Source organism: Lipotes vexillifer, unplaced genomic scaffold (genome assembly GCF_000442215.2).
Source record: "Lipotes vexillifer unplaced genomic scaffold, Lipotes_vexillifer_v1.1 scaffold83, whole genome shotgun sequence".
Classification (NCBI taxonomy): Eukaryota; Metazoa; Chordata; class Mammalia; order Artiodactyla; family Lipotidae; genus Lipotes; species Lipotes vexillifer.
Window position 1 is genome coordinate 1,231,206 of NW_006799780.1, and position 27,600 is coordinate 1,258,805.

Sequence of the window (27,600 nt, forward strand, 5' to 3'; positions counted from 1 at the left end):
AAAAAAAAAAAAAAAAAAAAAAAAAAAAGAGCTGATCTACAATGGTGGTGGTAGGAGAAGAAAAAACAGATTATCAAAAATAATACACAGGATCTCTAAGACTTGGCAACTGTGTACACATATAGGATGAGGGAGGGGTCAAGGACAATTATGGGTCTACAAATCTGGGAGAACAGAAAGCACGCTGGTACCAAATGACAGATCATGTCTTTGGGCTATATTGGGTTTGGGAAACCAGCATTTCCTAAGAGGTCTAAGAATTTGGTTTGAATTTGGGAAGAAAAGTTACAGTTGTAGGGATTTAGTTAGAGATATTACCATGGAAGTAATTCAGATAAATGTTTTAGCTGAGGCTACAAAGAGTTAATGAGGGACTCCCCTGGTGTCCCTCATTTAATGAAAAAAGAGACTGAAGGCACAATGGACGCAGATGATTATCCACAAAACAAGGCCAAAAGGAAATAGGACTTATTCTATGGATAAGGGATAGCTTACTATCCCTTGGATAGGGATAGCTTACTCAAAGCTCCATTCAGGGGACACGGGTTCGAACCCTGGCTACAAGAGTTAATGAGGGACTTCCCTGGTGGCGCAGTGGTTAAGAATCCACCTGCCAATGCAGGGGACGTGGGTTCGAGCCCTGGTCCAGGAAGATCCCACGTGCCACGGAGCAACTAAGCCCGTGCACCACAACTACTGAGCCTGTGCTCTAGAGCCCGTGAGCCACAACTGCTGAAGCCCACAACACCTACAGCCCATGGTGTGCAACAAGAGAAACCACTGCAATGAGAAGCCTGCACACTGCAACGAAGACCCAATGCAGCCAAAAATAAATAAATTAATTAAAAAAAGAGAGTTAATGAGTCTCACAACAGTAAATTGTAGAGGAAAAAAAGGACTAAATTAATTCATATCAATTAATATTTTTGAAAAAAATGTGTACTAATAAGCACTAACTTCGGGGCAATGTTCACACTTGGGTGTCAGAAGGAGGTAAAAAGTGAGGCAACCAAAAGATTAAAGGGTCAGAAAAGTCAGAAGAAAAAGGATGCAGAGAATTTCAAGTAGTAGGGGAATAGTCATATAAAAAGACAGAGAAGGATAAACTAAGAGAAGGTCATTGGGTTTGGAGAAAGATCACGGCTGACTTTTTCAGAGAACAATATCTGTAGGAAGTGATAGGAGTAGAAACCAATTTAAAAGGGACTAAGAAATAATTGGGCTAAGAAGTAGTGGCTGGAGAATATCTAGATTATTCTTCTGAACTCTCACTTTCACACATTCTCTCTGTCTTTCTCTTCCACTCCATTCTCCTCTCTCTAAATGCTAGGAAAGCCTTGAGTGCTTTGGTTGGTGCAGGAGAAATTAATGAAAAAAGAGATTGAAGGCACAATGGATGCAGATGATTATCCACAAAACAAGGCCAAAAGGAAATAGGACTTATTCTCGGCTATGTGGATAGGGATAGCTTACTCAAAGCTCTATTCAAAGAAAAAGGAGGAGGGTAAATAGAGATTGTGTGTCAGAGAGCACAGAGGTGGGATATGCTTACAGTGAATGTCAGCTCAGTCTTCTGCAAAAAGTAGATGGGATCACAGGCTGCAGGTAAGGGGTCACACCTGAACGTTAATTCCTAACTTGAATGGTATAAAAAGAATTGGAAAATGCAGGAGACATAAGAGTTACAAAAAATTGTCAGTTCCTTTTAGCACTGGTTTCTGTAACTCTAATACTGTTGGTCTTTCAGGGAATTAATGTTCAAGTTAAAAAATGTTAACACTGCTGTTTTATATTTATACAGGGCTTTACAATGATCTTTCACATTTGATTTTTTTGTAATAGCACTTGAAAAAAGCAGAGTAGGCAGTAGCATTTCTACTTTATAGGTGAGGAAACTGAAGCATAAAGATATTATCTTCCAACAAGGAGAACATTATACCTATCTCATAGGACCACCATAAAATGAACTGTTTTTAAAGCCATATATTCAAGATACCCTCAAAGTCCCATTTTCATGCTCGATATCCCCAAAATACATTGCCCAAGTGAAAGAAAAGGAAGAGAGAGAGTAAAAGTATAGATTTAGCTGGGCTGCAGATTTAAGGCAGATGAGTTTGCAGCTCTAACATACTGTCATGCTAAATTAAGGTAAAGCACCCACCATCTGCCTTCATTACTCATAATTTAGAGCAGAAGCCACAACACTTGGTGCAAGGAGGACTTTCCTACAATTATAGAGTTGCCCATTATTAGAAAACTGGTACACTTGTAATTGCATGGTATACTTCAAATCACTCAGAAAGAAATAGAAAAAAAAAAAAATAGTTATGGTGGCTCCAAGGTGGAGAATATAAATTAAAACAAACAAGCTTATCTGCCTGTTACTGACAGGAAAGGCATTATAATATAGAGAAAATAAACTATATAAGCAAAACACATAGACATAAAACTATCAACAATGTGAGTAAAACCTGAATTTCTCAAGAGTCTTGGCTCACTGCATTACTTTGAAATTTTATACTGATTTTCTACAGTAAAATATTTTCAACTATTAAGAGATTTAATCTGATCGTTGAATGCACCAAAGAATAAATAAATTGAATCTCTGAGCTGGGGTACCTCTGTGGCATTCTAATGGGGTCCCCTAAAGCCCAACACTATATAGGCACTAAAGTCTACAACTTTTCAACTTCTACAAAACTTCATAAGAACAACTCACTTTAATTCCACCCATTTCCCATTACTTAATTTCTTGTTTGGTCATTATTTTTTTTTTTTTTTTTTTTTTTTCTTGCGTTATGCGGGCCTCTCACTGTTGTGGCCTCTCCCATTTGTGGAGCACAGGCTCCGGACGCGCAGGCTCAGCGGCCATGGCTCACGGGCCCAGCCGCTCCACGGCATGTGGGATCTTCCCGAAACAGGGCACGAACCCGCGTCTCCTGCATCGGCAGGCGGACTCTCAAGCACTGCGCCACCAGGGAAGCCCTTGTTTGGTCATTTTAAAAAGCACAGATTTCTTACTCTGGGTTTATTTTCAATTTCTAAAGCTCCTTTATTTAATTAATTAATTTATTTAATTTTTTAATAAGTGGTTTTTAAAAATTAATTAATTAATTAATTATTGACTGCCTTGGGTCTTCGTTGCTGCATGCGGGCTTTCTCTAGTTGTGGCGAGCAGGGGCTACTCTTTCTTGCGGTGCGTGGGCTTCTCATTGCGGTGGCTTCTCTTGTTGCAGACCATGGGCTCTAGGTGAGTGGGCTTCAGTAGTTGTGGCATGTGGCTCAGTAGTTGTGGCTCTCAGGCTCTAGAGCACAGGCTCAGTAGTTGTGGCGCACGGGCTTAGTTGCTCCGCAGCATGTGGGATCTTCCTGGACCAGGGCTCGAACCCGTGCGCCCTGCACTGGAAGGTGGATTCTTAACCACTGCGCCACCAAGGAAGCCCTAAAGCTCCTTTATTTTAAATAACATCTTAAGCTTTTTGTAATTTAAGTAGGAAATGAGAGGATATCAAATTCACTGTGTGGTAAGTTTTTATAAGAGGCCAGATTAATAAACCTAAAAATCTCTAAGATTTTATGTGCATTTTTGAAAAATAAAAATCCTAGATTATATACTACACAGATATGTTTTAAATATAAATTCAAGTTTCAAATAGGTTTTACAATATTCAAGAATATTTGAAATGAGGTAAGACAAATACTAGCTTATTTTTAAGCATGCTTGTTCTTTTTTTTTTTTTTTTTAAATATGCTTATTCCTTAACAATAAATCTCTGGATGGAGGAGGGCAAATATTACTTTGATGAATTTATTTTCATACTTGGCTACTCAAATGACATTAAAGAAATTCATGTTACCAAAACAAATAAGTGAAAAATATAGGTTAAAAAGAAACTGAATTCAATAATGGGCAAGGTGTGACCATATTTTCAACATATGGAATAATACATTTATTTATAAAAACCACTGCATTTGAAACCTAGCAACACCATGATCCATTTATAGGCAGGGAATAATAATTAAAGATCAGAATGATATGTATTAGGTCTGAATTGTGTATTAAAAACTACACTTTTCCAATTCATGGTTTTATTTTTTGCTGCTAAGCAGACAACTTCTGGTGTTACAAATATTATACCAAAAAGCGTAATCATTCTGTTATAAGTGGTTCTTGCATTTGTTTTAAATATATGGCTACTGCATTTTTATTAACTATTAAAGAATGCACACTCTTTAATTAAACCTTTAAAAATATTCTATTTCCAAATGCCTAATATCTTTTTAAAAAGCGTGTTAGTCTCAATTTCTTATGATGCATGTACATTTATATTTCTTTGCTCAATACTATCTCTGTGACTTCCCTTTACGTCCCCTTTGGCAAAAGCCTCCCTTGTCACATCACAGCCAAGAACAAAAAAGTCATACTCATAACACTGAGGTCTCTAATTTTTGTTGGAAAGGGTGAGGTTACAAAAAGTTTCTAACTTCTCTGCAGAGCTGAATTATAAGGGAAGTGATAATCTAGAAAAAAACAAAATAAAATCACAGGTGTGGATGAATAAAGATGGTGTTTATTTTAGTTGTCAGTGACATATTAAATTCCTTGCCTGGTTTCTTGATTCTCAACAAAACACAAATCTTCAGAAATATTTATTCGTAATTGGGAAAAGACTATAAGACTATATATTTTCAGTTACAAAAATCTGTAATCTCTTACCTTAGTAACTTTTCTGGATTCAGATTCACTTTCAGATTCTGATTCTGATGCAGAATCTGAAGAACTGTCTTCTATTGAACTAGATTCAGCATTGGAAGAATCTGAAGTTTTAGAGTTTTCATTTTCCTTATCCACATCTTCAGAATCACTGATCAGAATAACAAATTTTGAAATATTATATACTTATATAAACAAGCTTAAGTAGTTTGAAAAAACAAATGACAAGTGTTACCATTTGTCCACTTTGCCTGTGAACCAAAATCTTTATAGAGAAGTGTATTTCACTGAGAACCATTTCTTTTTAGTGTACAAAAAGACAGTAAAAATGTTTTTAAAATTCCAGAACATGTTAATGAAATAATGAGGAAGGTAGTATTACCTATAACCAAATAAATCAGAACCCATTCAAAACTAATCATACCACATCACACACAGTTCAAATGCAAAAGGTTATAAAATAACACTGAATGATATAATAAGTAGAAAATAATTAATAATTAAATGTTTGATTTACCAGAAATACACATTAGGTGCTAACATTAACAACTTCAAAGATAGGCTGATTTTAAAATGCTGTTTCAAAATACTAAGTGTTCATTAATAAATTTAAATATTTATACATCAACTTTTGCTGAAACAGAGTTGCATTTTATAGATTTTTCTGTCCAAGAAAATTATTAACATATGCCCCCTAATGTGACCCTTAAACATATTATATGAGAAAATGTTAACCGGTTTAAAACAGAATTCTTCTAATGTTCTAAGTCTTACTAAAAATGTAAGATGATCAGATATAAAGTTTTAAAATACCAAACGATCAAATCTAAGGCTGATGCTATTCATTCATTTGTTCACTCGCTCCCTTACTTAACAAATATTTACTGACTGCCCACCATATTGCTGGCACTATGTTAGGTGCTAAGGATAACAGAGGTTAGTAAGATACAGATGATCTCCATGTACTCCCTTATAGAGTCTACTGTCCACTGGAGGATACAGAGAAGCTGGCAGTGACAATAAAGCATGGAAAATAATAAGTAATAAAGTATACTGTGTCATGAGAACACCTGGAGGAGCATCTAAACAAACTTGACAGAGAGTGGGAACGCTTCTAGAGGAAGAGACACATGAGTTGAAAAAGAGAAATAAGGCAGGCAGAAGGCAAGGGAAGTATGCCTCCAAGAAGAGATAACATGTAAGATAGCCAAAAGGTCTTCTCTCAGGGGAAAAGAGATGCCTTGTGGTCTTTTTTATTTGCTCAAATTTGAAGGTCTAGTTCTCTTTACCGCGCGCGCGCGTGTGGGTGTGTGTATTGTTTTAAAAATCCACTTCGTTAAAAAAAAAAAATCTATCTTGTGCCGAAGAGTATTAGGCACTTCATAAGCAACTATCTAATTCAGATGTTCTAACATATTCTTACTGAGCGCATTATTATCCTATAATATTCAGGAAAGTTAAGTAACTTGCTCAAGGACACATAGCCAGGAGGGGTGGAATTGGAATTTAAACTCAAGTCTGTCTTACTATAAAGACCATATTTTCTCCACTACCCAATATGAAAATACTTTGGAGTATTTCCCTTCAATGAAAATACTTTGGAGTATAAAACTCAAAGTTAGTCATAAATAGCTATGATTACTAAATGGTGGTTTTGAAGATACTTAAAGCCCCTTAGCTTTAAAAAATTATCATATAGTTATTATACTAGCAAAGTTTTAAAAAAAAATTCTAGGAGACAAGCAGAAAAACACACAGGGAGGGAGAGTGGTGAGGCAAGGGAAGAATCGATATTTCCCTGAATTGAATTTTGTGGAGGAAATATGATTGCTATTTATTAAAAATGGAGTCATGGTAACATCTCAGAGCACATGTAATTATATTTGATGACTAAAAAGTATGTTGTTGTTTTTTCTTCCCCTAGCAAAGAATGGCAATTTATTATCCCCCATTCAATGGTTAAAACATGTACTTAAAAATATTAGGTTTAGAATGTATCTGAGATTTCCTTTCGTATAATAAACAATTTTTAAAAATTCAAATATGGGTTAAAAAAAAGTCCATTTCTGAAGAAAAAAAGAATGAAACTAATACAATTCAACTTATAAATTTCTAGTATATTGACTTTTGCTATTGGAAAGGATATTTAGTGCACTGAATATCACTTCCCTTTCTAAGAAATAAGACACTTTTTATAAACTATGTAATTATAGATATTCTGATATTAAACTAGAAGCACACAACTTCTAAGAAAAGGCTACTACAAACCAAGTAACTCGCTTGCTGCAACAAGTGAATGGTTCTGAATATATTGAACTTCTAGCCTTTAAGATAAGATTTTGAAGGTAAAAGTGTTATTTTGCTTTGCATCACTCAATTTTGATGGGTAATTATTGTTTACCTTACTGCTTAGAGTTTCAGATGTTAATCTAATGAAAAGAATTTACTGGTTACTAGCTTTTTAACTTTGCAATGATGAAAAGCCTGTATTAATTTAACCTACAGATTTCATTTGTTCTGAACAGGAAAAACAATATAAATCACTTTTAAAATCATTAAATCCTGACTTAAATTAATAAAGTCATAATTAGAGCATTATGCTGTGTTTGTTACGGAAGTGGCAGGGCGAGCTGCTTTAATTACTGTCTGTAATAAAGGGAGCAGAGAGCGTACTGCGCCCCAATCAGTGCTGTCAGCCAAGACTGAGCTAGGCTGCAAGCTCATCAAGTGCGCCGGCAGCAGGCTCCCAGGGAAAGGGCCATCGTGTCTGCAGAGGCCACTCACCGACAGCAGTGGGGAAAACAGACTCAGACAATCCAAGGTATCAGCCCCAATTACTCAAAACTTTAATGACACTTTAATACATGATAATGTTGTTGATAATGGGAGATCTTAAGAAGTGCTAACACTTAAATATCTTATGACCTTCTTCCTTCACAGCCCCTGACTCTAATATTTGGATCATAATCTTTTTAATATAACATTATTTAGAAAAATCAATTGTCTTAGTTACATAATGGCAAAGTGTTGAAGGATTTAATTTTCACCCTCAGCAAAATTGCTTCAAAAGGTAATTCAGTGTTTCATGCCGTCTGCTTGATCACTTAACTCAGCCTTCCAAGGTTACACGAATTTTCAAAATGTAACCCCAAGAATTTTTCAAGCTCAAAATGAAAACTGAGCATTACAAGTAAGAGAATAATATGAATTAGTATTTTAAATTAATATTACAAGATTTAAAATCTGTTTGGGAAAAAAACACACACACACACACACACACTTATTTTCTCACTCAATGTTAGACCGGGGGAAAAGACCACAGAATGTTTTTGAAGGAAATTCTGACAAAATAATTCACCTTTTTCCTTTGGTTTTGGAGTTCTTCTTGGCTGCTCTTTTGTTTTCTGCCTCTGACTCACTTCCACTCTCACTCTCGTGCTCACTGGAGTCCTCACTGCTGTCTCCTCCGTCATCTTGTTCCCCACTTTCACTTCCAGATTCACTCTCTGAAAAAAAGATATCCAGATGCTCCTTGATTTATAGCCATTTAATTATACATAAGGACACAAGTAAGTGTCAACATTCATCACAAATGAAACCAGATGCTGAATTTTAGTTTAGTGGACCCCAGGTGTTCCACATTTCCTATTTCTGCCCTCTGGTCACTTAGACTCCTGAACCCTGCGGCAGGGTAAGCATGGCGGGACTCCAATGCACAGAGAAGGCACTCTGCTAGTGAGTGGGGGAAGGCAAAAAAAAGATCAACCAACTAAACCAAAGTGAGCCTATCTTGCTCTTCAAACCCATAAGTATTTTAGCTATGGCAAAAACTTTTTATTTAAAGAATGATTATGAGGATGATATAAGATTAAGAAATAATTTTAATTCCTCTACTTATAATGAGAAATTTTATTTAGAGAAAAGGAAGAGATTGTTGAATTTTATTAGGAACCAATTTTGAGAGGGAAATGAGTCATTCAAATCGTCTTCAAAAATTCCTGAATTCAAAGGCAATAAAGCAACATCACTACTTAAAAAGCACTTATTTTAGCTAGTATAGGAGTCTTCCGTAGGTCAAAGAAATGATAAAGTTACACTGAGGCACTATATAGTTAAATGTTTTATGAATAAATTATGGTATACTAGGGCTCTTTGCAGAAGTGATACATATAGTATATTTATGTGTATTTTAAACACGAAGCATAATTTTTTACTAGTTGAAATGATTACAGGTGCAGAGTTGTATCCTAGATAAGAGGACAAACTGTTGTCCCGGCCTATGATCTATCTGATGAAATGTCCTCAGGCAGGAATGTAACCTCTAATTAAAACAGTATTCTAATAGGTAAATAAAAGCTACTTTATGAGGATTAATTCATGTATCACAGCGAAAAGCTAGGAGTGCCTATATTCTTTTGGAACAGCTTGACGTGGTTATAAGCATGAGTTCTCAAGCTGGAAATGTCCGAGTTCAAACCCTGGCCCTGCCGTGTACCAAGCTGTAACACTGAGCAAGTTATTCAGCCTCTCTGGGTCTCAGTTTTCCTTTCAGCAAAGGCTACTTCAAAGAGCTGTTGTGAAGATTCAATGATTTGAAACATGTAAAGGTGATTAGGACACAACAGTGCCTGCCACATGGCAAGGCACTCTTTATCATCAGCTTTTACAAAGAGCAAAATTTATTTTACCCAAATTTTACAAAGGCAAAACAAAACTGCTGAATAAAAATATTTTGAATTTGTTGTGATATCAAAGTTAAGCATACGTACATATTAACTTAGATAAATCGTTTATGCTATAAATAAATAAATAAACAAATAAATAAATAAGAAAGTATAGCATCTAAGTTACTTTCTCATGTTATTACATGGGAGTTCAACATGAATCTGGGTCCAGTTCACTTCAGGCACTGTTTATTTAAATTTTCAAGTTAGGAAAATCCTTGAGGAAATTCATTTATCCTCAAGAAGGCATGCTCACTTGAAAAACACTGGTAACTTCTAATGAGAAAAGTTCTCTCTTTCCTCTGGTAGCCAGAATGGAACTCTGACATATGACTCCCTATTATAAGTACTCAGATAATCCCATGAAAAGCCATAATGTTAATGGAATACTTCAAATATGTATTGAAAAAGGTTAGACTCTAAACAGACAGGAGCTTGTGAATAAATGGGATGGAGACAAATATCTATATGAAACACTCAACTACACAACATGTCTTTCTCAGTGGTCTATATCATTCCTGAAATTCCATATTTTTTAGCATTAACTCTTTGGATTGAAGTAATTTCCCCCATTTTTCAGCATATTACTTCAAAAGGTAATGCACCACAGATTAACTTATCAGATACTGAAAACAAAGATTTTGACAGGGGAAACAGAGGAAAAAATGAACGAATTACCTTAATGTCAGGTAATGGACGACCAAGTAATAGTGAGCAGCCCTGGCTTCCCAAGGAATAAAGGTTTTAAAAGAAAGAGATGTCATTTGGTCTTGGATCAGATAAGTTGACTAGGTTAACTGTTAATAAGAGTATGTAACTCCTATATATACTTTATTATGCAAATCACTCAGACTTTCAGTATTGAAGAGACTTAAAAAGCATCTAACTCTACCCCTTCATTTATCAGATATAGAGAAGGTAAGTGCCTTATTCAATTTGCCTGGCTAAAACTCAGGACTTCTAGATCCTTCCTGTTTAGTATTTTTTTCATTGCATGTAGTTGCCCTCAATCTTTTTAGCTCTTTATAATACACAGGAGATTTATTAATTTTAGCTTTCATGTAGAAGTAAAGGACTAAAATATGGATAAGAACAGACTGCTCAAGGTTAAAAATAAACTTTACATTTTATTGGGGGTTGGCTATAAAATTCGTTTGGGTTTTTCTGTAACGGCTTACAGAAAAACCCGAATGAACTTTTTGGCCAACCCAATACAAAAGAAAGAAAAGTTACTTTTAAAGGCCCCACTAAAGGCTTATCAAATATAAAATTACAATTTTCAATATGCTAATGAATATCACAGGCAGTGTGGGTTAGAATTCAGAAAAGCATGCGTTCCCGTTTCAATTCTATCATTTATTAGTTGTGGGTCCATGAGGCAATGTCAAATGAAAAGGCGTTAGAAATTACTTTGAAAACAGTGATATGTAAGTGAAAGGAATTATTGTAATGGTATAAACTTCATTTAAACCAGCTTGTTGAATATTATGTTCTAGGCCTTATTGGTCTATAGGAAGCACAGCATATAAGCTATAGCGAACAATGTTTTTCAATGAATTAAAACCCCACCACTGTCACTGCTGCTCTCAGAAGAGTCCTCCTCCTCCTCCGCAGATTCAGAATAAAATTTCTTATCAGGATTCTCTTTCTTTGCTTTTCCTGCTGGGGTCCATTCTTTTGCCTGATTAAAAAAAAAAAAAGTAAAAATGTAAATATCAATGAATTCTCATTAAGGGATTCAGTCTTCAGGTAAACTAGTCATTCAGAATACTCTGTGAACCCAGAAGGAAGTTTAAAGCCTCAACAGAGAAGGCAACTCTGAGAATCCTGACACTGGTTTGTTCCCCTTTACCCCTAAGCAGAGGGACATAAACTCTCACTCAGAGTCTATTATGTTAGATCAACAACCTTGTTTTAACATATGATTTTAAACACTTGTGTATTCGTTGGTCTACAGATTTAAACTAAAGTAAGACAGTCTAGAAGAGATGAGGGCAATTAGAGGCAGACATAGTAACAGCAGTAAGAAATTCAAGTTCACAGCTTGATACTGAGGTAAAAGAAAAAAAGAAAGAAAATACTTAGTGTAGGCAATAAATAGCCCGTACCATCTCAACAGCCTGAACCCTGGGGTACCTTGGGGCTCTATCAAGACAGAATCTTGGCTTCTGTCCTTCTCTTCTATCCTAAACATCTAATGCATCAAGAAAGTCTATAACCACCACCTTGGTCAGAGCTCTCTCTCTCCCGGATTACAACAGTCTCTAACCGGCTATGTTGTATCTATGCCCACCTCCCATCCCTCATTCCAAGCTAGCTCAACACAGCAGCTAGAATGATTTGATTAACTCTAGTCAAGTCCCTCTTTGTCGGAAATGCTGCAAAAGGCCTCCCATTCACTCAGAAAAAATAAAGTTCTTACAGCACTCTGCTCAGCCCTACGTGCCTGAGGTCCTCTTGGTCCTCCTGTGGCTGCTCTCCCTCCAGCCACTCCTTACAGTGTCTTCAAACACCCCAGGCATACTCCCCTCTTCAGGCCTTTCCCCAAAGCTGTTCCTACTGCCAATATCTTCCCCCACATGACTTGCGTGGCTCATTCCCTCACCTCCTTCAATTCTCTGTACAAATGCCACCTCAGGGAGGACCACTCTACTTAAAATTCCAACCTCCCATGCCTGATACCTCTGATGTTCCTTTGCTCTAGTCTTTTTTTGTTTTGGTCACAGCACTTATTACTTTCTAACATACTACTGTATACAATTTTTTTTTTTTTGGCGGTACGCGGGCCTCTCACTGTTGTGGCCTCTTCCGTTGCTGAGCACAGGCTCCGGACGCGCAGGCTCAGCGGCCATGGCTCACGGGCCCAGCCGCTCCGCGGCATGTGGGATCCTCCCGGACCGGGGCACGAACCCGCGTCCCCTGCATCGGCAGGTGGACTCTCAACCACTGCGCCACCAGGGAAGCCCCTACAATTTATATATTTAACTGTCAGTCTATCCCTGCTAGAATGTCAGCTTCTGGAGAGCAGAGATGTTTGAATATTTTGTACACTGATATATCTTAAATGTGTCTGGCACAGTAATCATTAGTTGGGTGATAGCACCTTAAAAACTTTAATACAGTGTACTAAAGTAAAAGAAATTTTTTTCATAAGTGTGACTTTGATTCATTAAGAAAAAATTAAATCATGCTTCATACACTCTCTTTTAAAGGGCAAGAAAATGTATATTTTTTAAAAGGTCAAGAACGGTTAAGACTCATTTGTTTATCACACTTTTGAGCTTCTACTATGTGCTAGCCTGCTAGAGTAACATTTTGTTGTAAAGAAATTTATAGTAGGATAGAGGTTCTTATTCAAGAGGGGTTCTCAGCACTGGATATATGTCAGAATCACCTGAGAATATTTTTTAAAATACTAATACCAAAACCAAAAATACTAATACTAAAAAAGCTAATGCTTGGGATTCACTTCCTAAGATTCTGATTTAATTGGTCTGGTGCAGGTCTGACATAGGTTTGTTTTGTTTAAAGAGCTCCGTATGATTATAGTGTACAGCTAGGTTTGAAAACCACTGATCTAGAGGGCTTATGGGCTTAAGATATGTTGCTTAAAAGGGTAAGCTTCAGTAACTTGGAAAACTACTATCTGGACAATAATATAAAAATAAGTAAAAATTACTCAAATATATTTGAATAAGACTAACATAAGATCAGCAGTATTCCTTTCTTTTTTTATGTATATTTAAAATGCTGTCCTCCAGTTACAAAAAAAGATAGTATTCTATAAAAAAATTTCTCCTATATTTAGTGAACAGTGAAGTTCATATTTTTCTTAAATCCAAACAAGTAATATTTTTCTGAAGGCTAGTAAAAAGTGTGTAAAGTCAATTTATAGGAAAAAAATTACTTAATTAGACTATGGCTTTCAGGGTAAGACTGAGTCAACATATAAGGAAAATCAGGCTCCTATGCTCAAAGGGGTATATTATTTTGACATGGCCATGGACTCTCTATTCATAGAGTTTTAGGTTTTAAAGGGTAAAGACTAACAATAAAAATATTTTACTTTTTGTTATGGTCTTTTATGACTATGATAATTGTATCATTCAAAGCAAAAGAAATAACAGGGTAAAGAGAAGAGGAAAATAGCAAGGCACTAATTTGAAAGTTCCTATGTAGGATAAAATACTGATAGTAACTAATAGTAGATGTGTTTATAAAGCAAAATACCCTTGATATGCAAAAGACAGTTTTTCTGTAACTGGGGAGAAAAGAATTTTCTAGAACTAAGCAAAAAAAAATTATAAAGAATCTTGAAAACTTACTGGTGTCATAAATATAGATCATATCTGAAATCCTGCAAATGGTAGTATGCAATGCAAACTGACTTCTAGTGTCAATGGACTAGGTTTCATGCTTTTTTTGTTTGCTTGTTTGTTTGTTTGTTTGCGGTACGCGGGCCTCTCACTGCTGTGGCCTCTCCCATTGCGGAGCACAGGCTCCAGACGCACAGGCTCGGCGGCCACGGCTCATGGGCCCAGCCGCTCCACGGCATGTGAGACCTTCCCGGATCGGGGCACGAACCCGTGTCCCCTGCATCGGCAGGCGGACTCTCAACCACTGCGCCACCAGGGAAGCCCCATGTTGTTTTGATTAAAATATCAGATTATCTAAGCCTAGGCCATTATTCTTACTAAGTTATACTTCATAGTAACAAGATGTGACCCTGTAAGATCACTTTATAGTAAAACTAGGATAACATATGTATTACGTGCATGAAATACATTGATGGGACTTTAGAGGGGTGAGGTAGAATGAAAGACTATGTGAACAGTACTTTCTGCATTGTTTCAGCTGCATCTTATAATAAAACTATGTGCATTATTTTTATATTTACTTGAGTCTCTATAGTATAATTTTAAGTCAGTATGTCCAGAGACCAACAGACTGAAACTGTTTTCTGCATGGCATCAACCGAGAGTGACAGTTTTTTCCAACCAAGTTCTATCAATTATAATTCTCCTCCATAATAAGCTACCAATTATTAATTTTCACAATGTAGTCAGCAAAATGAAAAAGAAATCAATTTGTATCTGTTGAACTGGACAGGTGAAATGAATATAAGAAAATAGGTTATTTAAGTACTGTCCCTATAAGATAGTTAATGCTTAGAAGAGCACATGGAAATAGAAGAAGCCAGCCAACCAACCAATCTATCAGCCAATATAAGGATACTGCTGAGACCAAATTAAATTGCATGGCATTGTTATTAATTTCTGAGATGACAAACTATTTTTATTTTACTTTTTTTTGGTGGATTGGGGCAGCAAGGAGGAAGGATAGGGCGGAAGCGGGGGTAGGATAAAAGGATGATTCTACTTGGACCAAAACACTATGTACCCAACAATGAAAAAGGACAGAACCATAAAAACAACAAACAGACATAAGAAATTAGGAGAGACAGTATTTCTGTGAAAGAATCATAACAAAGAACATGCTCTTTTTATTCTGGCACCTGACCAAAAGTTTCACAAGTAAGCCAATGTTTTTGAAGAATACTTAAGAGTAGTATGTTTGTTTGTTTTTTTTTCGCAGTACGCGGGCCTCTCACTGTTGTGGCTCCGGACGCGCAGGCTCAGTGGCCATGGCCCACGGGCCCAGTCGCTCCACGGCATGTGGGATCCTCCCGGACCAGGGCACGAACCCGTGTCCCCTGCATCGGCAGGCGGACTCTCAACCACTGCGCTACCAGGGAAGCCCCTAGTATGTAGATTTGAGGGGAAATCACCAAACTTAGTTGCAAGGAGGAGCATGCAACTTGTTTTTAATAAGTTTTATAATTTAAAAAATCATCTCTAAATAGAGATAATTTGTCACAGCATGAAAACAGTGGTGTTAAATACTAAGGATAGTACAGATTTGCAAACAAGCTCAAGCTTCCTCTCCTCATGTTACATAATAAAATGCAGTAAGAGAATGAACAATGGACTCAGATAAGGGTTGGAATCCCAATTCCATCACTTACTAGCTATGGGAACTTGGGCAATTTACTTAAGTTCTCTGAACCTTGGTTTCATCATCTGCAAAATGGGAATAACAATAACCATCACATAATCATTATGAGGTTTAAACAAGATCATGTTTATAAAACTATCAAAGTATACTCCAGGGTCTGCTAAATGGAGCCATTATCAGCTGTTATTGCTCTTGCCACACTCCAAAGCCAGACAAGTTTGTGTAGTTAAGAGAAACATATTTCTCAAAAGAATCAAATTAAATGGCCATGCCTGGGGAATTCCCTGGCGGTCCAGTGGTTAGGACTTGATATTTTCACTGCTGTGGCCTAGGTTCGATCCCTGGTTGAGGAACTCAGATCTTGCAAGCTGTGCAGTGTGGCAAAAAAAAAAAAAAAAAAAAGCTACGCCTGTTACAGAAATTCTTCTATTTAAAGTAATATTTTTTTTTCCATTGTATATGGAAAAGTTAGGCAAGAAGATTAACTGACTTTCTCATAGGAATTAGTGAGAAAGACTGGTTATCTGAATCCTAGTTCAAAATATGTGTTCTACCAGAAAAGCATCCAGGATGTAATACCTAACTGTTCTTTTTTATTAATTCTACTTAAAAATGTATCAGATATATTTCACATAATCAATCTCTAAAGACAATCAATAGACCCCTCTCTTGTTTATGTAAGAAAGAAAGATAATACTAGGAAAGAACACTAATTCTCTTACTTTAGTGGACAACATGTTTTAAAGATCTAGGAAAAGGTTATTTATATAGAGAGCCTTTTTTTTTTTTTAATGTGAAAGCAACATATTATTCATTTTAATTGTGACCTTGTGTAAGGACATTTTTGGTACATGATGCTTCCTATTTATGTTTAGGCTTCACGTAAAAAAGGTTCATCAGAAAATCGAGAAGAACACTTTGTATGGTTTTTCTGGAAGAGACAGCAAAAATGATTTAGAAAACATTAACAGGAAGCTTACGAATCTCTAAACTAAGTAGGAAAAGCTCAACCCAATGAAACTAAATAACTTAGAAATTGAATCTACACAACTACAAATGCAATACCACAAATGTGGGTGGCACTGATGCAGAGAATTCCATTCTCTATTTCCTTGAAGAAAAGGAACAGTACATGTACAATGACACAGGAATACTACAATGTTTATTTCTCATAGCAGCAAGATATGTCTAACACATTACATTTAGAAATACCAGAGCAATTTTCAATCCACCAAAAAAGCTTTTATATAAAACAATAGTTATTCCAGAATCACCCACTGCTTGACAAAATTAATTTCAGAAAGGTCAACTTACCAACTCTATTACTTCTACATTTCGAACTGATGGGTCAGGCGCCACCTCTGGCCAATTAGATAATTCCAGGTACCCAGTAGCTTTAGTGTTGAGAGTATGAGACAAAGTGCCAAGCTGGTAATGATCCCTACCTATTAAAATAGAGGAAAATATAAAATAAACAATATGAGCTGTATATAACAGAGAACAATCCTAATCAGAGCTCAAGGTAATTGGCATATTACCTCAAATGTCAAGGAATAAATATAAACTAGGAAGCTCTTCATAGGTCAAAAAACTGATTTCAGTCCATAGATTACAATAATCTCCCCCATAATGGTCAATAAAAAAGCTAATCAGTCAGTGTGTTTAGAGGTGTTGCTCTGATATGTAGCTTCTCTAAAAATTACTTTACTGTGAATATTAAGAATGACAGCACAGTTAAACAATCCATATACATGTCTTGCCACAAACACATTCAGAATTTTAATAGTTTTTCTACAAAACTGAACGCTTTTTATCGCTTTACAACATTAAATAAGAAATTATATGAAAACCAAAGTATATAATCATTTGATTCCCACTGTAATGGCTACTTTTTAAACTGAGAAAATAAACACTCCTTTTAAAACGCTGGGGAAAATAAGTCAACTTCCATCTTTGAAAAGCAAACAAATATAAAGGGATATTTTTATGAAATAATTCTTTCCGGAAAAGCTTATGTTAGTGTACACAGAATATTTATCTAGTAACAACTAAGTATTAAGTTGAATTATATACTCCTTATTAAACAAAGCTATCTATTTAAAACAGAGATAAAGTCAATGTCTGCAAGAACAACACAGCTTTTATCTACTGTTCAGCCAAGTCATCTGGTTAGAATAAAAATAAAATCAGAAGATTGAAATTATTTAGGTAAATAAGGTCTATAAAAACATGAATTACTATAAAGCTTGCATTGGAGAACAGATGAATGAGTAGAAAGCACACTGTTCTTATATATTTACATATGCTAATCACATTTTCTAAGAGATAAATTTTAAACATGTTAGAAATGGGATATAATGTCATAATTTTTTAGACAACAAATATTTTGCAGGTATATTCTGATAATAGTACCTTTAAAAGGAGACTCAAGCAGTGGTGCCGGTTTTTGAGCCAGGAATATTTTTTTGGCATATTTACTTAAAGCTCCACTCTTCTCATTCGGAACAATAAGCTGCCTAATAAATCTTGTACGGTCTCTGATGTCGTAGTTTTGATCATACTTGCCGAGATTTAATATGTACTGGGTAAGCAATTTTGTCTGTTGGAAAAAACCAGAACAAGATGAGAATAGTTATTTATGATTATTGATAACTCTGGATAAACATATTTAAAGAGGTAATAAAAATGAATGGTTATGTCAAACAAATGTTGTTCCATAGGGAATATGCATTTCTAACGCTGCAAATGGAATTCTGAAGCCAAAGCACATGTCCTCTTCAGTACTGGGGAGGTGAATGCTGAGTACCGAGAAGCAGCCATGTGCTAGATTATTAAACTGCTGAAGTGGAAAGAAAGGCATCATTAAAAAAATAATCATATATGGCAAACCCGCTGAAGGGTCTACGTGAGAATAATGAATGTGGAAATACAACTAAAAACATGGCACTCAAAACTTAATCGGAAAAATATGCAGGACATCAAAACATCAGAGAGTATTAGGGGGCTGGCAAACTGCTTCTCCTGAGGTGTGTTTTATGAAGAGATACTGTCCCTGGCATAAGCAGTGTCTGCACTCTGACTGCACTCAGTTACTTTACCCTGAATTATGACCCATTAAAGCAGACACATGAATCACTGAACTGGATTACTGCAAATTATTTGCAGTGCATTTAGCTGTACTTTTTCATAAAAGCAAGCTGCTGATGCCCTCTAAAAACTAGGATAAAAGACTCCTTCCATTTTTTTCCTCATGTTGCTTATAGCCTCTGGTAATATTGGTCATTTATTTATTTATGTTAGGGAACAACTTATTATAGCAGCTTTTACACTATAATAAGATTTCCTAAGTCAATTTCTGAATGTACTACATTAACATATATTGAGATAATTTTAATAATAATTAAACCAAAATTGAAATGTTAACAAAATAGGTTTGTATTTTAAACTCCAGTTATTTTATTGAAAAAGCATAATTTTAATTTAGAAGGTTACACACATACAATTCTAACTATAAATAGGATTCATAATCCATGGAAAAAATAAACATCTGCATTAGAACATTTTACAGACATTAGAAGTGGATTAAAAAAAATAAAATCAATGAAGTCAGGCAAAGCTAAAGATAGTTCTATAACAATAAGCCAAAGTACAGGAATGGTGTGGTAAACTTTTACAATATTAATTCGTTAAGATAATTGATTTGGATAAAAAGCAACCTTCTTTCAGTAATAATCTATTTAAAAACGATTAACCTAGTTTAACTAAGGCAGAACTACAAAAAATACAAGTGAAAAATGTTAATAGAGCTATTCTAAATTTGGTTACCAACTACTGCTATCCACTAATTATTAGACCATGTTGGTTCAACCTCAGATAAGAAAAATTCTATGACTGATTTTTAAGGACGATTAGCAAAACAGTCACCAAATGAGTAATACAGGTCAAAAGGAAGTGTTGTACACTGGACTGTGTAATCAGCTTGCTGGGATAACCTGGGAAAAATACACCCAACTGTTAGTTTCCTCAAATGTAGAGTGAGAATCTATAACTAGGTTAACTCTAAAGTCTATTTTTGAGTGTTGAGATTTAGAATATGGAACTAAAATAAATCAGAAAAAGAAAATAAGTCTATTCATTGAAATAATTTTTTGAGTTAGTGGACTGATTCATCTTGCTTTTATTTCTGATCCCTGAAATTAATGTTTAGGAAATTAAATTATTTCAAAATATTAACAGACACTATTGAAACTGAGATAGAAAATTTTAAGTAATTAAAATTATGTAATTTCTATAATATGTATTTATTGACTGTAAAACTGTTTTATTATATTGGTAGGTTATGAAACAGTTCTACCAAAAATGTATTTTCAAAAATAAAATTCTAAAAGATAAACTCATATCCATGTTCAATGATGCATTAAAAACATAAGCAGAATAATTTTCACTCAGATATGTATTTATTCATATACTTTAATCAATTTCTTAGCTCTATCTCTAAAACCAAATCGTTGGTATTTATTTGAAGAACATATTTTTATATGGTCTTATTATTTTTAAATTAAAGAAAATAAAATTGCCTACAATCTTCTTCAAAACTGAATTTTATGATCACCAATTATGAAAATGTTGACATTTGCAACTTACTCTTCTCTATAGAACATAATATTTTTTAATGGAAAAAAATGTCTTCTTTACAGATCAAACGAATGATCTGGTAAGTACAGAGAAAATTCTGTTGAATACAAGGATATTCTCAATGCTTTATGTTAAAATCTGTAAATATTTCAAGCCTAGATATTTAACTTTCCCCCCTCTATTCAATAAAACTATCTTTACGAGATAAAAGTTTTAAATAATTCTCTTCTATACTGTAAAGAAAAATTTCATCAAATTTAGATAATGCAAAAGCAACTGCCTCCTTGATTTTATTTCATTCTAATACAAAATATAAACTTAACCACAAAAATAGGAGTTCCATCAAAAAAGTCTTCACCATAGTTGAGATACTGCAAATGATAGAACTTCTAAAATAAATTTTTAGCTCTTACCACTTAATTTGTTCAGTTCTTCCTTCATTTTTATAGGGATACATTTCAATGTCTTCCTGTTTGCAAGATTTGTTTCTAAGAATTGTTATTTGCTAAAATTTTCAAAAGCTGAAGGTTTTTGGTGCTCTACCTGATAAACACTTTAAAGATTTCCAAATGATTTTGAATCAAAATCTAACCAATACACAAAAGTTTCACTTAATCTACTCCTCCACCCACCCGCCCCGGGCAAAAAAGCCAATATAGAACACAGGCTAATTTACAAAGCAGTTTTTCATAAAATCACATTTCTAAAATCCCACTGGTCACATGCAGCAAAAAGAATTGCGTATGAGAGTGTGTGGTGTCATGCCTAAGTATGCTTTTTCAATATTAGCTTCATCACAAGAATCCTGTAGTTCAGCTAAACTACACATATCAAATATCAGTAATTTTGACCATTATAGTTTTATTTCACTTGGTAGAATAAGCAGAGTGAGTATGCATGCACCACAACCAATTCCCAAAATATTTCTGTTCCACAGTTTTCTTAATTTAATAAGAACGTTGATTTTACCATGACAACATCCGTTCAGTGAAAGCCACGTTGGGGCTTTTAAATTTACAACAGCATTTACGGCGATTTTGACAGAATAAACTTCCAAAAGCTTTACTTTGATTCCATTTACACTGACAGAAGAAACATACAAAAGCTTTGAGTAAAAATGGTCGAACTATTATTGGAATTAATTGCTTTTCTATTTGAAAACCAGCATCATTCAGGTCCTTTTTCTGCTAATGGAGAAATACATTAACCATTATTGCTTCATTTCTCATATGTGCAAAAGAAAACTTAGAATAAAAAATGAACAAAATTAAATTTTAAAAAAGTTATTTGATCTATATGAGATCATGTTTCACAGAGAGACATGTAAACATATTTGGCACCTGTATACATTAAATTGTCATCTTGAGGCTTAGTCTTCCTAAAATACCTCCCAACTTTTTAAGTAGATGCTGATCCTGTTTTAGCAGATTTATATCACTATGATTTTCATGGTGGATGGTAAAAGTTGATGAACATTTTGTGCATGTTAAATAATGATACACAAAAATTCAGTTCTTCATTAAATGTACATTGTTAAATGTTTTAAGAATTTGTTGCTGCTGGATTTATAACAAAATAAAACAATAACTGGCAAATAATAAATAGGTTTTGAGATTTACAGTACACAATAAATGACCGAACTACTGTAGTGACAGTGCTCTGACCACTCTCTTTAATGGCCCATAGCAAGATTGTTCTGTCTCTATCTCCTGCACATATTTCATCCACAACCAACCTCTAACTTCCCATGTTTTCCTCTTACTCCATCCACTGACAGCTGGAAGCTTCATGCTTTGCACAGGCCATCACACAACTTGCCTGTTGTGTCATCAAGTTACCATCAGATAAAACACTTAAACACTTATGTCACCACCACTAGAAAAGCGAAGGACTTAGCTTTTCATACCTGCCTCGTCAGGGCACACTTCATTTTATCAGCACACATCCTATATGCTGCTCTAAAGGGAGAGGTTAGTCATGTTGCATCTCAAAAAGACTGGGAAAAGAAAGTCAAAGTCTTTCCAATTTAAATGTTTCACATTTTAAAATGAAATCTCTGTTCACTGCACTTGTATCTTACAGGTCACTAGACAAAACCATGACAGAGGTTAGAAGTACAACATGGAGGGACTTCCCTGGTGGCATAGTGGTTAAGAATCTGCCTGCCAATGCAGGGGACACGGGTTCGATCCCTGGTCCAGGAAGATCCCACATGCTGCGGAGCAACTAAGCCCGTGATCTGCCTGCAATGCAGGGGACACGGGTTCGATCCCTGGTCCAGGAAGATCCCACATGCTGCGGAGCAACTAAGCCCGTGTGCCACAACTACTGAAGCCTTTGCGCCCTAGAGCCCGCACACTGCAAGTACTGAAGCCCACGCGCCTAGAGCCCGTGCTCCTCAACAAGAGAAGCCACCGCAATGAGAAGACCGCACACTGCAACGAAGAGTAGCTCCTGCTCGCCACAACTAGAGAAAGCCTGCGCGCAGCAACAAAGACCCAACGCAGCCAGAAAAAAACCAAAGAACAACAACAAAAAAACACAGATGGGATGTTTAATAGTAAATTTAAATGGATTTTATTCATAAAATTATACAAGACAAGCAAAGAGAATAACAAAATGTACCATAAATAACAGAAATACTCAATAGCTTATATATAGCTATGTATTAAATTCTGTCTTATTATTATTTTGCTGCTTAGATTTAAGGAATCATTTCTGGTACCAACTAATGGTCAATGCCATCCAGACACTATTTACACCAATTACTTTCTCTTTGGATTAACTCTAAGTCACTGTGACATAGGAAAAATGAATTTTGGGGAATGCCATATAATTACTGAGAAATCCATTATTTAAAAAAAACTTCTCAAAATATGGGCATCATATTTTTACCTAAATACTCTGACAAGTAATAAACTGGTAAATATTTGCTCCAACAATAGCCTTCTTTAAATATTATATAGGTCAGCACAAAATAATAAAAAAGGTCTCTTATAGTCCTATCAAAAAAAATATATATATAGTCCTAAAATCAGCTTAGATATATATCAGTTTAAGGAATATAAAAAAGTATACAGAATTCAGCATTTAAAATTGGTTCCACATAGTTGTAATTTTTAAACAGAAGGATACTGGCAAATGCATTTGGTAAAGGAAGGAGAACTACGTAAAATTCTTAACATAGACCAGAGGCAAATCTAAGCAGTACTAGTGTTCTATCTAATCAATTTCATCACTTCATGATTAGGCAGGATTCTTTAAATTTTTTTAATTAAAAAATTTTATTGAATGCAAGATTCTTTAAATTCTATAGTGCTTTACAATTTTCAAAAGTTTCACACAGATGATTTCAGATAATCTCAAACAACCCTTTCTCACCTCCCCCACCCCTATACTGCACATCCCCCCTTCCTTCTCCCCATTGGAAACCACCAGTTTGTATCTGTGAGGCTTTTTTGTTTCATTCACTAGTTTGTTGTAGTTTTTAGATTCCACATATAAGTGATATCTTACAGTATTTGTCTTTCTCTGTCTGACTTATTCCACTTAGCATAGTGCCCTCCAAGTCCATCCACATTATTGCAAATGGCAAAATTTTTATTCTTTTTTATGGTTTTTTGTAAGATCTTACGGAAAAACCCAAATGAACTTTTTGGCCAACCCTATATTTTACATATATATATATATATATATATATATATATATATATATAAAACACATCTTATTTATCCATTCATCTGTTGATTGTTCTTTAATTCTTCTAGGTCTTTGTTAAATGATCCTTGCATCTTCTCGACCTTTGCCTCCATTCTTTTTCCGAGGTCCTGGATCATCTTCACTCTCATTATTCTGAATTCTTTTTCTGGAAGGTTGCCTATCTCCACTTCATTTAGTTGTTTTTCTGGGGTCTTATCCTGTTCCTTCACCTGGTACATAGCCCTCTGCCTTTTCATCTTGTCTATCTTTCTGTGAATGTGGTTTTTGTTCCACAGGCTGCAGGATTGTAGTTCTTCTTGTTTCTGCTGTCTGCCCTCTGGTGGATGAGGCTGTCTCTCATCTGTCGATTAACAATTAGCTGCTTCCATAGCCTGGCAATTGTAAATAATGTTGCTATGAACATTGGGATGCATGTATCTTTCTGAATATGGTAGTTCTATTTCTAGTTTTTTGAGAAACCTCCATACTGTTTTCCACAGTGGCTGCACCAATTTACACTCCCACCAACAGTGTACAAGGATTCCCTTTTCTCCACATCCTCACCAACATTTGTTATTTGTGTGTTTTTTGATGACAGCCATTATAACAGGTGTGAAGTAATATCTCATTGTGGTTTTGATTTGCATTTTCCTAATGATTAGAAATGTTGAGTATCTTTTCATGTGCTTTCTGGCCATCTGCATTTCCTATTTGGAAAAATGTCTATTCAGTTCTGCCCATTTTCCAAACAAATTATTTGCTTTTTTGATGTTGAGCTGTATGAACTGTTTATATATGTTGGATATTAACCCCTTATTGATCATATCATTTGCAAATATCTTCTCCCATTCAGCAGGTTGTCTTTTCATTTTGTTGGTGGTATCCTTTGCTGTGCAAAAGCTTTTAAGTTTAATTAGGTCCAATTTGTTTATTTTTGCTTTTGTTTCCTTTGCTTTAGGAGATGGATCCAAACAAATATTGCTGTGATTTATGTCAAAGAGTGTTCTGTGGGGCTTCCCTGGTGGCGCAGTGCTTGAGAGTCCGCCTGCCGATGCAGGAGACGCGGGTTCGTGCCCCGTTTCGGGAGGATCCCACATGCCGCGGAGCGGCTGGGCCCGTGAGCCATGGCCACTGAGCCTGCGCGTCCGGAGCCTGTGCTCCGCAAATGGGAGAGGCCACAACAGTGAGAGGCCCGCATAACACAAGGAAAAAAAAAAAAAAAAAAAAGAGTGTTCTGTGTTTTCCTCTAGTTTTATAGTATCTGGTTTTACATTTAGGTCTTTAATCCAGTTGAGTTTATTTTTGTATACGGTGTTAGAGAAGGTTCTAATTGCATTGTTTTACACGTAGCTGTCTAGTTTTTCCAGAACCACTTATTGAAGAGACTGTCTTTTCTCCACTATATATTCTTGCCTCTTCTGTCACAGATTAATTAACCAAAAGTGTGTGGGTTTATTTCTGGGTTCTCTATTGTGTTCATTGATCTATGTGTCTGTTTTTGTGACAGAACCATACTGTTTTGATTACTGTAGCTTTTTAGTATTGTCTGAAGTCAAGGAGCATGATTCCTCCAGCTCTGTTCTTTCCTGAGATTGTTTTGGCTATTTGGGGTCTTTTGTGTTTTCATACAAATTCTGCAATTACTTGTTCTAGTTCCATAAAAAATGCCATTGGTATTTTGATAAGGATTGCATTGAATCTGTAGATTGCCTTGGGTAGTATGGTCATTTTAACAATAGTAATTCTTTCAATCTAAGAACATGGTATATCTTTCAATTTGTTTGTGTCGTCTACAATTTCTTTCATCAGTGTCTTATAGTTTTCCAAGTACAGGTCTTTTTACCTCCTTAGATAGGTTTATTCCCAGGTATTTTATCGTTTTTGATGTAATGGTAAATGGGACTGTTTCCTTAATTTCTCTTTCTTGTAGTTTGTTGTTAGTGTATAGGAAAGCAACAGATTTTTAAAAATTTAACAGTATACACATTTTTGTCAATAAGTTTTTTCTTTATATGTTATATTTACTTGACAAGAAAATATATCCAAGAAAGGGTATAAATGTCACCGCATAGAGCCTGAGTCCTTTTTTTTAAGTTATATTAAAGGGGCTGGGAGTGGGGGTAGATTTCTCCAAAGACCAAATCACAGGGCAAGAGAAAACTTCAGGAAGGATCCCCAAAACATCACTGTGATTTATAAAATTTCTCACTAAGAATCAAAAAGTGAACCTGAAAAGCGATAGAAAGAAAATATAAGTACTAAGGATACTCCATGAAGCACTTTCTTCTTGAACAGCAGAAAAAAAAAAAAGTAACTGTCTCAAAGAAAATGAGACAGTAATTAAAATAAATGAACTATAGCTACACACCTCAATATTTTATTTTTATTTTTTTATTTTTTATTTTTATTTTTTTGCGGTACGCGGGCCTCTCACTGTTGTGGCCTCTCCCGTTGCGGAGCACAGGCTCCAGATGCACAGGCCCAGCGGCCATGGCTCACGGGCGCAGCCGCTTTGCGGCGTGTGGGATCTTGCCGGACCAGGGCACGAACCTGTGTCCCCTGCATCAGCAGGCGGACTCTCAACCACTGTGCCACCAGGGAAGCCACACCTCAATATTTTAAAAACACATTAAGTAAAAATAGTTTAATTGTGAAAGTATACATATAGTAGAATACTACTTATGTAAAATTTGAAAACACACAAAGCAAAAAATACATTGTTTATGGATACATACTTATGTAACAACAATACAAAACATGTATGATTAAAACACACCAATAATATGACAGTGGTTACCAATGGCGAAGTAAGAAAGGTGTGAACAGGAACTTGAGATCTTAGCTCTACCTGTTACATCCCTTAAAAAAAAATTATGGCAAACACACTGACTTAATCTTAGTGGTACATATATAGGATACCTTGGAGATATTACGGGTCTGGTTAAAGGTCACCTCAATAAAGTGAATGACATAAACATGTTGGTTTCCCAGTACATATAAAAGCTATGTTTAGGGATGCCCTGGTAGCGCAGTGGTTGAGAGTCCGCCTGCCGATGCAGGGGACATGGGTTCGTGCCCCGGTCTGGGAGGATCCCACATGCCAAGGAGTGGCTGGGCCCATGAGCCATGGCCACTGAGCCTGCATGTCTGAAGCCTGTGCTCCGCAACAGGAGAGGCCACAGCAGTGAGAGGCCTGCGTACAGCCGCCAAAAAAAAAAAAAAAAAAAGCTATGTTTACTATACTGTAGTCTCTTAAGTGTGCAACAGCAGTATGTCTAAAACAACAATGTACAAATGCTGGAGAGGAAGAAAAAGGAACCCTCCTACACTGTTGGTGGGAATGTAAATTGGTGTAGCCACTATGGAGAACAGTATGGAGGTTCCTTAAAAAACTAAAAATAGAGTTACCATATGTTCCAGCAATCTCACTCCTGGGCATATATCCAGAGAAAACCATAATTCGAAAAGATACATGCACCCAAGTGTTCACTGTAGCACTATTTACAATAGCCAAGACATGAAAGCAACTTAAGTGTCCAGCGACAGATGAATGGATAAAGAAGATGTGGTACATATATACAATGGAATATTACTCAGCCATAAAAAAGAATGAAATAATGCCTTTTGCAGCAACATGGATGGACCTAGAGATTATCATACTAAGTGAAATAAACCGGACAGAGAAAGACAAATATCATATGATATCACTCATAGGTGGAATCTAAAAAATAGTACAAATGAACTTATTTACAAAACAGAAACGGACTCACAGACTTAGAAAACAAACTTATGGTTACCAAAGGAGGAGGAAAG

The 27,600-nt window shown here is 35.6% G+C and overlaps 1 protein-coding gene across 1 annotated transcript in view; it reads right to left on the reverse strand.

Moving 5' to 3' along the window:
- AP3B1 (adaptor related protein complex 3 subunit beta 1) overlaps positions 1 to 27,600 on the reverse strand; it is a 275,016-nt gene that overhangs the window by 88,827 nt on the left and 158,589 nt on the right. Inside the window, exons 17-21 of the mRNA XM_007471959.1 lie at positions 17,866 to 18,052; positions 16,768 to 16,898; positions 11,008 to 11,119; positions 8,073 to 8,220; positions 4,718 to 4,865 (exon numbers count right to left, since the gene is read on the reverse strand). Coding sequence (XP_007472021.1) covers positions 4,718 to 4,865; positions 8,073 to 8,220; positions 11,008 to 11,119; positions 16,768 to 16,898; positions 17,866 to 18,052 — 726 coding nt within the window. The remainder of the gene's footprint in view (positions 1 to 4,717; positions 4,866 to 8,072; positions 8,221 to 11,007; positions 11,120 to 16,767; positions 16,899 to 17,865; positions 18,053 to 27,600) is intronic.